Source organism: Ictidomys tridecemlineatus, unplaced genomic scaffold (assembly GCF_052094955.1).
Source record: "Ictidomys tridecemlineatus isolate mIctTri1 unplaced genomic scaffold, mIctTri1.hap1 Scaffold_52, whole genome shotgun sequence".
NCBI lineage: Eukaryota > Metazoa > Chordata > Mammalia > Rodentia > Sciuridae > Ictidomys > Ictidomys tridecemlineatus.
In genome coordinates this window covers 3,067,712-3,081,660 of record NW_027523416.1, presented here as the reverse complement: position 1 = coordinate 3,081,660, position 13,949 = coordinate 3,067,712, and the positions used below count along the sequence as shown (strand labels likewise).

General features: G+C 57.8%; 1 protein-coding gene across 1 annotated transcript; it reads right to left on the bottom strand.

Annotated features, from left to right (window-relative positions):
* Positions 1-302: 302 nt before the first annotated feature.
* On the bottom strand, positions 303-8,774 carry LOC144373901 (obscurin-like). Its single transcript, XM_078036882.1, has 17 exons — positions 8,261-8,774; positions 7,893-8,011; positions 6,769-6,801; positions 6,446-6,544; positions 6,038-6,256; positions 5,548-5,608; positions 5,250-5,320; positions 4,596-4,718; positions 4,288-4,427; positions 3,541-3,741; positions 3,311-3,390; positions 2,769-2,924; positions 1,759-1,915; positions 1,255-1,371; positions 1,000-1,164; positions 706-864; positions 303-518 (listed from the first exon to the last, which is right to left on the bottom strand). The coding sequence occupies exons 1-17, from the start codon at positions 8,302-8,304 to the stop codon at positions 303-305; spliced, it is 2,160 nt and encodes a 719-aa protein (XP_077893008.1). The 5' UTR covers positions 8,305-8,774.
* Between the last annotated feature and the right edge of the window lie 5,175 nt (positions 8,775-13,949).

Sequence of the window (13,949 nt, the reverse complement as noted above, 5' to 3'; positions counted from 1 at the left end):
AGGGCCTGATTACTGACTAAGCTGGGTGTGGCTGCACGAGGCAGGGACAGACCAGGGTACAAGACCATCACACCCAAACATGACCTGGTCAGATACTCCAAGTCTGGAGCTATGCCATGTCCCCACTACATCCCTTTTGTCCCAGGGTCAGCTCAACACCTGCTATGGGGCTCCCTGGGAGGCCAAAGCCATTGGTCCCTCAGCTAGATCTGACCAAGGGGAGAACCAAGCCACCAGTGCAGAAAGCAACCCATGCCCACGTGCCCGGCCTGGGTGCAGCCCGCTGGGCATCTAAGTGATGTTCAGGTCCCCACACCAGCACAGCACCAGGGACACTCACGCCACACAGGCAGGGCCAGGCGCTGCTGGATGCTGCTGATCTCCTTCACCAAGGAGTGCTTGATGATGACTGTGCACGCCTGCAGCAGGTACTTGCGCACAGAGTACTCCCGCTCATGCCACACCTCGAAGGCAAGGTCGTCCCCTTCCACCTGGTCGTTCAGGTCGATGCTGCTTAGCTGTTGAGGGGTGCAACATTAGTGGGAGGACAGAGCTAAGCATCCCTAGACAGACAGGGTCCAGTAGGGCTATGCCCAGGTCATCCCAGAACAATGGCAAGTTCTGCTCCAGTGGCCACCCTGGAGCCCAGGAACAGGGAAACCTCCACTGGCCTGCATGACACCCCCAGCCCCTGGCACCACAGACCTTCATCATATTCCAGAACACATAGCTGAAGGTGTCGGTGCGCCAGTTTCGTCGGGGCTTGCAGATCATCAGGTGGTTCCGAAACAGGAAGACATGGCGATTGTGGCCCTTCCAAGGCATTCGGGCTCCTGGTGCTCCCTCCCACACAATGAAGTGGCCCTGGGGTGTGAGTAGATGTGGTTGGACTGTGGTTGCCTGGCTCCATCCCTGGGCGCAGACCCCAGGGTCATCTATGAGCCCAGCACCCACAAAAGCCACACCCCACCACATGGCAGCAGACGCAAGTCCCCCCACCTGGCGGATGGGCTCCCCCAGGGCCTCCAGGGTGCCAGGGTAGTTCTCCATGAGGGACACGTGCAGCTTGTTCTCAGCACGCTGGGGCAGCGCTGACACGACTGCGTAGGCCTGCTCCAGAAGGGCGCAGTTCTGCTGGTTCCGCGCCTTGTTGTGGATCAGCTCCTGAGGCAGACCAAGGGTCAGGACCCAGACCGCTTCAGCCCCAAGGCCTGGCCTGGACATTCAGGGCTGGGGCAGGACAGGGCTTCCCACCTTGAGCAGAGCCTGGTACTTCTGCACCCGCTCCACCGGCTGCTCCAGGTAGTGCTGCAGTGGGGGTGGCAGTGGCTGCGAGGGGTCCCCAGCAGACAGCATCTCCTCAGTGCATTTCTGTAGGCACCACAGGGCGGGTTTCAGGCAAGAAAGCACAGCTCCAGTTAGGGCATCCTGACAGTAGAGGACATCCCAGGGGCACTCTCACACCTGGCCCTGAACCTGGACAATGGCTGTGTTACCATCTAGCCGGACGCATGCACAGAACTTGGGCAGTGAAGTGGCCAGCCCAGGAGCACAGAGCTACAGGGCTCAAGGGTCCCTGGGGACTGTGGGGAAAGAGATCAGGGAATATGAACTAAGGCCATGAGCACAGGACAAGGGCTAAGCCTCAGGGGACTTTCAGGTCAGTGAGTTTTCTGGTGGGAGTCAAGGCCAGCACTAGGCCTGGGAGTAGCCAGGGAGGGGTACCATGGCCAACGCCATGGAGCCAGGCATGAGCACCTTGTAGAACTCCTGGACGGGCGTGCTGACAACCACGGACTCTGCCTGCACACGGCCCACCAGGAACTCCAGGTACTTCTCAAAGGCTTCCTGGTTCTTGATGAAGCACATGGCCACATCATCATCTGTGTCACAGCGATGCAGGTCCTGCAAGAAGCTGCCACAGAGAGGGACAGGGTCAGGGACAGGGTCAGGCACAGCTCACAGCCCAGTCCTGGGCCCTGTCCTTGAGAGGCTATGGTTCTTGCCCAGGAGTGGGTTCTGGGTCTGTGAGACTGAGTATACTAAGCTGGGTGTGCAGACATGTGGGCACGTACAGAAGTGCATGGGTATGTACACTTGCCCACGAGTGTGCAGATGTGTAGTACGTGAGCATGTATATGTGGGTACATGCATGTACATGTGCACGTGTGTGGGTGCATGTGTGTATGCATGTGGCTGTGCATGTATACACAAGTGTGCAGATATGACCATGCATGTGTGGCATGTGTGTATAATATGTGTGCATGTGTTTGCCTGAATGTGTCTGTGGATGTGCGCATGGCACACACATGCACTCAAATGCTTGTGTGAGTGTGCAAGAGTACATGTGCATGGAGATCAGCATGCATGTGAGTGCACATATCTATGTGTATCCAGCATGTATGTACATTTTTGTACAGGAATCACATATGTATGTGTGCACACATGTACACTATGTGCACACACATATCAAGTACATGTCCATGCACATTTGAGGCTGGGTGCGTGAGCATATGTGGTGTGCACATGGGACTTCCCGTGTGCCCGTGTACATTCATGTGCATGCACATGGGCCTGTGTGAGTGCTCATGGGTAGCAGGTATTCTTCAGCCTTCAACCCATATGGCGAGCGTCTGTCACTGGGGCATCACACAAGTGGGATGTGCCCATGGGTAAATCGAGTTCCTACCCCAGCTGCTGAGTGTCACCCTCCACGAGGCCTGACCCACAACTGTGCGTGCACCTCACATGTATGTGTGTGGCCTTGCCTACCTGCTGTGGAAGCAACTGATGTCCTGTACATTGCGAAAAATGACTGCCTTCTGGCTGGCCACGGCTGCTGGTGCTGTTTGTAGTGGCTTTGGAGGAACTGAAGCTCACCCACGAAGGTCTGCTCTGAGCTCAGCAGTTCCTGGATGACAGAACTGGTGGAAGAGTGGCATCAGGGAGTGCCCAGCAGCTGCCCTGCTCCCACTGTCCCTAGTCTCCACATGGGGACTAGGGATACATGGAGAGCTTGCTCCCTTGCACTGCAGTTAAATGGGGTTCCTGTGATCAGGAGCCTGTCACCCAGTTTCAGAAAGTGGGTAGGTGGTGGAGCAAGGGCACCACCTCTTCCCCAGGAAGCCCTCCCGAATGAGGCTCTGGGAGGGCACAGCTGCAGAAACCAGGGGCAGGACCGTGACCTAAGGAGGCTCACACAGCTTCAGCAAGCACAGGTCCCCCATGAAGAAGCACGGCAGAACGCCAGCTGGCCCTTGAGGCCCAGCAGCCAGCTGTGGCTCCACTCTCAACCCTCCCCAACACATACCTCAGCCTGGTCTTGTACTCATCCTCGGACACGGCCTCGGGGAATTCGGGGGCCTCACTGGGCCCCCACTCAGGAGACAGCTATTGAGAAACAGGAGTTTGTTCCAGGGCACCAGTTTGTTCCACCTCCTCTGTGGCCACCGGGCTCCTGTCCCTTACTTCCAGGTTTCTCTGGCGAAGGGCCAGGATCCCAGGGCCTTGGCACCCTCCCCCAGCTCCGGACTACCATACCTTGAGCCTCTTGTCCAGGTAGGCTGGTGACACACAGCCTTGCCTGGAGGGGCTGGACTTGGTGGGCTTGGTGCGCACAAGCCAGTGCAGTGGGTGGGCTGAGTCCAAGACCTCCACATACTGGCCTTCCCGCAGTGTGATGGCATCCTGCTCGGCCCCCAGGGGTAGGTAGTTGGCCATGGCCACATAGATATCAAAGATCTGATAAAGAGAAATGGGCCTAAGTCTTGGGGCCAGAGGGGTGAGGCCTGCCAAGGCCCCCCATTGCCCCCCACCTCTGAGGAGGGATAGGTTCTCCCAACCCCCTAAAACCCCCAAGAGCACAGAGGGGAGGGTGCTGAGTCCAGGGGTTGAAGAGGTACCCAGTCCAGGGCCACAGGGCAGGAGCCCCCAGGGTCACTCTGCACAGATGGCAGTGAGAGGGCTGGCTCCTGCCAACGTGGATGGGCGCCTAGACTGTGGTTGCTCACAGCGCCTTGCTGCCCACTGCCCCCTGCAACCCAAGAGGTGGTGGGCTCTGGAGGCAAAGGTGCGCTCTTCACAGATGGCAGTGAGAGTGACATCAGAGGTAGTGCTCTGCAGGAACCCACGTGCAGAGACCCTGCCCTCTGCTCTAACCTCTGGTGTCCCTTGGTGTCTCTGGGGGTGATGTCCCTTCCTTGGTAGCACCAGGCCCTTGCAGCCCCCCATTGTCTCTTCAGCAAGTCAGGCCCCAAGCCCTGTTCCTAAGGGTCCTAGCCCACCCACCTCTCCTTGGGAGTCCCCATCCTCTGACTCTGAGGATGACTCCTGGACGCTGGAGGAGGGCCGCGACCGGCCATGCCGGGGGGAGGTGGACAGAGTCTTGGACTCCTCATCACTGTCACCTCCAGGCACCTGCAGTTTGGCTGGGCGAACACAAGAGTTGTGATGTCCCTGGAAGGCTGTCCCCCTACTGCCTACCACCCAGCCAGTCTCCAGGGCTCCCAGGCACAGAGTCCTAGCTAGGCCCCATGTGAGGACAAAGGGTCCCAGCCTCCCCTGTGGTTGGGGGGGTCCCATCCTGGCCCCCTCACCCTGTGTGATCTTGGCCGACACCATCTCAGTTATCTGGGAGGTGAGTTTCTGTAGGAATTCCTCTGTAGCCACCTCAGTGAGGGACAGGTGGCTATGGGCCTCCTCAGCCACCAGGGCCTCCCCTGGGGGAACAAACACAACACTGTGGGGTCATGCTTCCCCCAAAAGTTCACTGCAATTCTCCTAGGGGCTGATGGTGAGCAGGAGACCAGGCCCTGGCAGGGAGACCATGAGGTGGTGCCAGCAGGAAGAGACCAGTGAGGTCAGCAGGATGCAGAGCCTGTGACCAGGGATGAGAATGAAGGGAGCGGGTCTGGACAGAAGAGGCAGCAAGTGGCCAGAGAATGGCAAGCACAGCTAAGGGGCAGCAGGTGGCAGGCAGGGCTGCAGGCAGATGGTGAGGGAGCTGAGGACAGGGCTGGGCAGGGTCCAGCCTGGCATCAGGCTTGAGGCAGGGTTGGGGCTGTGGGGGCCGAGGTGACTTTGTGGCTCTTCTTAACATAGCCCACTGGGCATGGGCCCCCTGACCACAGAGGTCAGAAATAGCTCTGACTCCAACCAGAGCTGGGAGCTGGCCATGAGAGGACAGGAACCTAGAGCCCAGGCTGCTCAGGTCCAAAGGGCGGCCTCCCCTGCACCCAACCCGGGCATACCTTTCCTCTGCCCAGCAAGGCCGGTGAGACCAGCAGACTCTGACATCTGTGCTGAGATGGCTTGGGTGGTCCTGAGGGGAGGAGGGGTGTCCTGCCAGCCCAGCTTGGACCCCACCACTCTGCTCCCCATAGAGGGGGGCCTAGGGGCCAGGACACCACAATCAGTGGCTCCACACCAGAAGGGGCCCATAAAAACTTCATTTGATAGTGTGGAGAAGCTGCACAGGGAAGGGGGTGGCCACCCACAGGGCTACACCACCCTAGCCCACTGGGTAAGTCAGTCAGGGCACCCACTCACCCCTGTAGGAAGGTAGAAATGAGAGCCTCCTTCATCTTCTCCTGCTCCTCCTCCTTGGGCACTGTCCAGAGATCCAGGGGAGCTGTCAGGACCAGTCCTGTACTCCGATACCTTGAGTCCTGGGCTGGGACCCCTACCCAGGACATCTAGACCACCCTGGGGGCCCTGCCTGCACTGTCCCTAAGAAGCCCTGGCAAGGGTCTGTGCCTAAGCGCCCACCTCCCTGTCCACTCTCAGCACTTGGTCACCCATGGGGTTGGGGGACAGGCCTGCCCTCCAAGCACCATCGCTCAGAGGGGCTGAACAGAGGGCTCTGGGCAGGGCCTGCAGGCCATCTGTGCACCATGCAGGCAGGGCTGAGGTTCCAGGCCAAACTGGCCTGCACCACTGGGCCCAGACTGCTCTTGGGCTCTGCAGGCGAAGGATCAGAGGTGGGTGAAGGCCATACATCCCAAGCTGGTCCCTCACCACACCCAGGCTCCCTACTCACTGCCTGAGACATGCAGGCTGGCAGAGCAGAGGGCCTGGCCAGCGGCCTTGGTGGCAATGCACGTGTAGGTGCCCTGGTGTTGCCGGCCCACATCTAGCAGGACCAGGCTGTGCTGCTGAGCAGAGCTGGCCATAGTGTAGCCTGGGGTGTTTGGGCCAATCCACAGCACGCCTCTCTCGGCCTCCTCCTTGAGCCAGTGTATGGTGGGGGCCTGGCATCCTGTGGGCAGGAGAGGGCTCAGTGGGTACACAGCCCCACTGGCTATGGGCCTCCAGAAGAGGGTGCTTGGCAAGAGTGATATGAGGGGTGGAGCAGGAGGCCATGCAGGGTGGCATGGGTGGACTGTGGGAGGGTGGCATGGGGACTCTGGGGGGGGGTGATCTTTCTCCGGGGAGTGAGGATGCCCACCTTCCACCTTCACCGAGAATGTGATGCTGGAGCCCCTCTTCACTTTCTTGGGGGTGAACCTCTCCAGGATGCGGGGTGGCACCAATTGCTCACACACATCTGGGAGAGCAAGGACAGCCATGGAGACACCCGGCACCCCTCCTTCAGCTCCCACGTCCTGATGTCCTTGTTCTGGGAACCCCAGGTAGTTCTCTGCGACCTGTGCCTGTGGCCCCAGAGAGCCCTCTTCCTGCACCTCCACCGCTACCAGGCCCAGGGCTGGTCCACTCTGGCCTCACACCCACAATCCTCCCAGCCTCTGTCTGCCCACAGGGCCATCTCACCTGATGCTGACTTCTCTTCTGGTTCATCAGGACCTGAAAAGTGCAGAGGGAGTCAGATGTGCAGCATGCACAGATTCCCTTGCTTCCCTACATGTGGGAAGGTCCTGTCCTACTGCCCAGTGGGGGGACCTGGGCATGGCCCCACCCATGGTCAAAGGTCCATTACCCTGCCTGAAACTTTGGCCGGGAGGCCAAAGAACTCACACTCCAGTGTACATCCGTGTGACATCCCCACCCTCCCTGTGCCCACTGGGAATCTGGGGCCCCGCCTAGAACCACATGGGCACTGGGAGATGGCAGCTGGGGCTGCACCCTGAGAGGCAGGAGGAGGACCCAGCAACAGTCTCTCCGCAGGACCAGTATGGGTCAAACTAGGAGTCAGCTCTCAGTGCTCAGAACGTTTGGGAAAATAAAGACACAGGAGTTTTCTTGTCAGAGCTGCCACTGGGGCTTTGTGCAGGTCTGCTGGGCCCAGTGTTCGTCCGCTTCCCCCAAGAGCCTGCTCATCACTCAGGGCGTCCAAGCCCCACTGGGCACCCGCTCCTGTGGGGCAATTCTGCCATCTGTGCCACTGTGCATAGGGCAATGGGCTGGGCCCCGGCCTGATGGGGCCTGGCATGCAGTACATGTGGCACTGCTCACTCCTTCAGGGCACACACCTCGGACCAGCAGATGGGCAGATGAGTAGGCAGCACCAACAGAATTGCTGATATAGGCTGCATACTGGCCCACGTCCTCCCGGGTGACAGAGACGATCTCCAGGGTGTGCAGTGTCTTCTTGTCAGCCATGCGAATGTGGGCAGATGTAGACAGGGGCTGGCCATCTTTGAACCAGTACAATCTGGGGACTGGGTAGCCTACCCCATGGAGGAGAGTGGTCAGCACATGACCATTCTCAATGGGCACTATACTCTTTCGATGGGAGACAGACAAAGGCCCAGAAAAGAGGTTGCTCAGAGGCCAGCGAGCCTCTGGTGTGGGGGTGGGGTGGCAGCCTCTTGTTGCCCAGCAGCAGGCACACATGACCTCCTGACCTCCACTGGTCAGGCCCTTCCCATGTGTAACCAATGGGAGACAGCTCCTGGCCTCCCTCCAGCTATGGTGCCCACTCCCCAGCACCTCACCTTTCACTTTGAGCTGAAATTTGGCCAGGCGTGTACCAGGGGCCACCTGGAGGTCCCTCAGCTCCTCCACCACCTGGGGCAGCTGCCTCTCATCTGATTCGGTTCCCTCTTGCTCCCGGCTGGCAAAAAAGACAAATAAGGGAGTAGCCATAAAGTGGAGCAGGCTGAGGGTCCAGGCAGGAGGGCCCACGGGGTGAAGGTCAGAGGCGGATAGGTTTGAGGTTCCCTGTATGCTGAGTGGAGGAGCAGAGGGACAGAAACGGCCAGGGTCTGACTGAAAGCTGCAGGCTTGGGAAAGTCGATCTAAGCCACCCAGCCCAGATCACCACTTCCCGGGAGGCCCTGGGCCGCTGTCTGTGTGGCCCCACCTAGACAGGTATCCCTGGGCACTGAAGTAGGATGAGGTCTCCATGGCGTCTGCGGCAGTGTCGTAGTCTGTGCTGGTCACTGGGGAGGAAAAGTGAGTGGAGGAGGCTCAGGACTTTGGGATTTCAGGGGGACGCGCCCTCCTGGGCCTGCCCACCCCTGCTGTTCCCAGCCTCGTTCTTCCACACCAATAACTAACTGCAAGCCTCTTAGGCCCAGCACAAAATGTCATATGACCTGAGTCTCCAGAAACAGCAGACAGGGACAGTGGCAGAACCTTCTGGTTCCATCCCACCAGGGCATGAGAGGTTGGAGACACAAGCCTCAAAACCAAGAGAAAGAGACTTGAATTTCTGGCCAAGAAGGGGCAACAAGCTGGACTTCCACCACTGTGGGCCAAGCGAGAGTCCCCAGAGTGCCCATGCTGAGACGCTACCCCAGCAGGATGGTTGGGAGGTGGGGCTCTGGGCCTGGGGCCAGTGGGAGCTGAATGGCAGCTGCACCTTAGCCAAGGACCCGAGACCCCTGGCCCTTCTTGCCATGTTCTCAGTGACATTCAGGTAAAATTGGGGGACTTTACAAGATTTCTTAGACAATAAAATGGAAGAAAATAGTCTTTTACAAATGGTGTTAAGAAAGAGTGAACTTGGAGCCTTACCTCAAACTCACAAATTCCCTCCAAGGGAACCAAAGACCTCAACTTCAGAGCTACCACCAAGTTTCCAGAAGAAAACACACATGTGGGTCTTTATGACTCACATCAGGCAGCACTTGCATACGTGTGGCAAAGCCCAAGCAGGCAAGAAAGAGCAGAGACCCTAGCCTTCATCAGGCCAGACACAGTGCCCCCAAAACATGGCCAAGAAAGGGAAAGACCGAGGTCATGCCTCTGATGCAGCCCGGAATCAGAAACACGTGAAGAGCTCTTTCAGCTCTGGAAGGAGACCAGCCATCAGTGCCCACCATGCCACAGCTCCAAGCATGCCTGTATGCAGGGGAGCCTCCACCACGACCCCACACACACCAGCAGCAGTTCTGTGGCCAGGGCACCTGCCAGCTGCATGTCCTCTAGCCCAGCTCAGCTCTGACCCTGTTTGCCTGGGGACAGGCAAGACAACCTGCTTCAGAGGCTAGTCAGAAGCCCAGGCTCCTCGCTGGGGTGGACCCAGTGGATATAAATCAGGACCCATGGTCTCCCTGGGGCAGGATTAACCTGCCAGGGCAGCTCACAGAAGCCAACCAAGGGTCCTGTTGCCTAGGCTGAAGGTGTTTTAAGGACACCTCAGGAGCAGCCAGATGTGAGATCATGTCGGGCAAGCTTTGGTGGGCACAGCCCCTGCCAGCACCTCTGTTTCCATCAGGCCGAAGTTCCCTGAGGCCCACAGCCTGGGCACCCTACTCCAGCTGTGTCACACGCCATCCCCAGTGGATGGGGTGGGGCCCTTTCCAGGCTTCCTGTCAAAGCTTGGTCTTCCTGGCCAGCCTGCCCACCAAGGCTACAGGGACCCTGTAATTAATTGGTGTCTATTTGCTAATTAATTAGACACCAGTGCTACAAGTTCAAGTATGGGGGTCAGGGGTCAGGGCGTGCTGTGAGGGTGGCTCTGCAGTGCCAGGGCTGGGGGCAGTTGCTTGGAGGGTAGAGGGGCCCACTAGATCCCTGCCTGCTTCAGCCCAGGTTCCCCACCCCTTCTCTTGTGCCACAATGGGGTGGGGGCTGGAGCTCTCCTCCAGGAGAGGCAGGCACTACAGATCCGGTGTCTGCTGGACCCAGTCCTGGAGAGAGCCATCACCCCCTAGCATGTTTTGCCTGCCTTGGCTTGACTGTTCTCGTGACTGCTGGGCCAGCTGAGGGCAAAGCAGGGAGACAGTGGTTGGATGGAAGGAAGAACTTCCCAGTTACCAGGGGGCCCTGTTGCCTGTTGCCCTGGAGTGTACTCAGAGCCTCACTGACCACATGTATGGGCTGTGCAGCCTGGGAATCCCTCCTCATGTCCCCCTTTCTACCTCTTCCCAGGGCCCCCAACCATGCAGGTGACCATTGAGGATGTGCAGGTCCAGGCGAGTGGTACGGCACAGTTTGAGGCTGTCATTGAGGGGCACCCACAGCCCACTGTGACATGGTACAAGGTAAGAGCTGGCCCAAGGAGGCAGGGTGGGACCCTCAGAGGCCGGAGGCATCTGTGTGTGCATGTGTGTACGAAAACCGCACCACACAATCCTAGCTGTGTGGCCCCTCGTGCAATCCCCAAGCCCATCATGGCTGGGCATGGGGCTGGACCTGGGGCCGACACACAGCAGGTACCAGGGAAGGGCAGGTGGGCCTGATGCTAGGATGGGCTGATGGCGTCCTGGCCTGCTGGTGTTTCAGGATGGTGTCCAAATGGAGGACAGTGCCCGGCTGAGCCAGCAGAAGGATGGCACCACTCACTGCCTGCTACTGAAGGATGTGGCCCAGCAAGATGCAGGCGTCTACACCTGTCTCACACACAATGCTGCTGGCCAGGTGCTCTGCAAGGCGGAACTGCTGGTCCATGGGGGTAAGCCGCAGAGCCTCCCAGGCCCAGGGCCGCTTGGTCTCCACATTGCATCCCCAGTCCCCACAGGGACCCCAGCTCAAGGTTCCCATGGGCCACAGACCCAGGCCCAGGGAACAGCTTGCCAGCTCCACAGTACTGGGGACGAGGGCCAGGGCAGTGCCTTTGCCATCCTAACTACCTTCTGTGCTGACCACAGGAGACAGTGAGCCAGATTCAGAAGAGCAGAGCCATTGAAGGAAGCTGCACTCCTTCTACGAGGTCAAGGAGGAGATTGGCAGATACATTCCAGCCCTTCTGGCCCCGGGGATGCCCAGGACCTGTGGCACAGCGTCACCATCCTGATCCCCCTCCCTCCTCCCCAGAGGCGTGTTTGGCTTTGTAAAAAGGGTACAGCACAAAGGAAATAAGGTATTCTGTGCTGCCAAGTTCATCCCCCTGCGGAGCAGAACTCGGGCCCAGGTGTACCAGGAGGGAGATATCCTGGCCACGGTCAGCCACCCGCTGGTCACTGGGCTGCTGGACCAGTTTGAGAACCGGAAGACCCTCATCCTCATTTTGGAACTGTATCCTTTCTTCTCCTGGCCCCTTGGGGTTTGAGGAGGGGTACAGTGGCCACCACGCTGGGGATTGGAGGAGCATATGCTCCCTGGGCCTGGCAGGTTGTGACGGCCTCAGCCCACCTTCCTGTGGCCAATGCTGTGTGACAAGCAGCCCTGTTCCTGACACTCCTGATGGTATTGGGCAGGGGGTTCTTTCTCTCTGAGGGTTGTCCATGGGGGTCACCAGGCAGGGTCAGTGGTTGAGCTGCTCCTGAGGGTCCAGATGTCCTCGGTGGAGATGGCCAGGGGTCTCCTCCCATGGGTGACCTCTCAGATGTCAGGCGAGGTGTATCCTACACAGGTTACTCCAGGTCTTTGCCCACTGCCCATAGGTCCCTGACTGGGGTCTCAGTGTGGAGGGCCTTGTGGCTGGATCTGCTCCTGTGTTCTTGTCTCTCCCCTGAGGAGGGATTTGTGCAGACAGGCCAGGTGCCCCCACCCTACCACTGCCCTGTGGCCTCAGTCCCTAGGCAGCCCCCCTCATCTGGGCTGGATGCTGTCTGGGGTTCCAGGGGCCCATGGCACCTCCCCTCAACCTGAGCACCAGTACCCCACCCTTGAGACCGCAGGAACCCTGTCCTGGCCACCTCCTGGTGGGTTCCAGCCTCAGCTGCTTTCCTTGACCAGGCCCCAGGTGCTCATCAGAGGAGCTGCTGGATCGCCTCTTCAAGAAGAGAGTGGTGACAGAAGCCGAGGTGACCCTGCACCTGCCTGCCACTGGCCTGAGCTGCATGCGGGTCCCAGCCCCACCCAGACACAGCTGCCCCAAATGTGGCCCAGGCCCCGCCTCTCTGGATCCCAGGCCCCGTGGCTACCCAGGCTCTGTGCCCAGCTGCACTGCCTGGCTTCCTGCAACCTTGCTTGTTCCTGGGGATTTCTCTGGCTTTGGCACTTAGGGCTCAGGGTGCCACCTACCCTTTGGCACTTAGGGCTCAGGGTGCTACCTCTCTTCAACCCCTTTGGGCTTGTCCCAGATGCTAGACTGGGGCACTCAAGCAGGATGAGTCAAGGTGGAGGGCCACGGCCCCTCCCTGAGCACAGCATTTGCCACAGGTCAAGGTCTACCTCCAGCAGCTGGTGGAAGGACTGCACTATCTGCACAGCCACGGGGTCCTCCACCTGGACATAAAGATTCTGTCCCTTGGGCCCCTCCAGAACCTGGGTGGGAGAGGGGAGCCCTGGGCCTACAGGATAGGAAGGGACAGGCCTACCGTGTCCAGTTTCCTTGACAGGACTTGCTATCCTGCAGGGACTGGATGCACTGCTAATTGGCAGCTCATCCGTGGGTTCTGTCTGATCTACAGAACTTCTAGTTTCCCCCTCACCCCCCTCTCCCATTGTGGCTTAGCTTCTACAGATCAGAGAAAATATTTGACCTTGGATTTTTAATCCTAATTTTCAACTCTGTAGAAGAATTTGGCTCCAAACCTTTCCAATCAAAAGGGTGATTATCTCCTCCATGGGACACAGTCTCCCCTTTAGATACAGCTGACTTATGGAACCAGACCAGAAATACCTGTCACTTTCACAAATGGAGGGGGAGAATGGCTCTACCACTGCCTCTGGGTCCAAACCCATCACTTTGGATCCACTTTTAAGAAATCTAATATCCAGTATGCTAATGAATTATTTTCTCAATTAATTCCACTAATTAGTCATCTATTCTTGCTCTGCCAGAATCCCTATCTTTTTACCATCTAATCATTCATTGCCAACAAGCCACATATTCTACCTCCCTAGAGGGATGCATTTACACTGGGTAAATAAATGGTTAGGGTAATCTCATGCTGCCTGTTCCAGCTTCCCAGATCCAGTTCACAGTACCAAACATCAATATTAACCATCAAGGGAAAATATGCTTCTTTAAATAATCAGGAGAGAATCTCCTACTCTATCTGGAAATTTCTCTGTTCTGCTAGTTCAGTATTGGCAGTCAACAGACAATGGCACTCATTACTACTACAATACTAAAAGGCATTTTCCCTATAGCTAAACCATCATCTCTGACACCCAAATAATCAGAATTTTTTAGCAGAATTTAGTGTCCTTGCCTCACCTCCCAACAGCATCTTCTGCTCATTTTTCGCCCAATACTGAGGTTTTATCTGAGTTCCATGGTGATGCCAAGACAGGTAAAGATATTCTTTAAATCTTCCACCTACTCCCTTCTTTTCTGAAACTTACACATAATCAATGTTTTTACTTATTTTGAAAACTCTCATGCACCAGGTATAGTGATAATAGCTTTAAAAAGCATTTACCTACTTCGACCCTTAAATCTTTATGGGTTGGGGTTTCTACCCCCATTTTACAGAGAAGAAAAGCTGAGGCTCGGTCACCTGCCCAAGATCATCCCGGGCAGGGGCTGGGATCCAGGTTTGACCTGGATGTCCTCTGTCCTCCGCTTGCTGGGTTCTCACAGTGCGTGCGGGCGAGGTGCGCTCCTCGGGGCTGTCTTCCTTGGAGGACGAGCCTCTGAGAAGAACCAGTCCCCTTCCCTGTCTTCACCACGCTCCCGCCACTTCCACCTGGCAGCGGTTCCCGGAGACCCT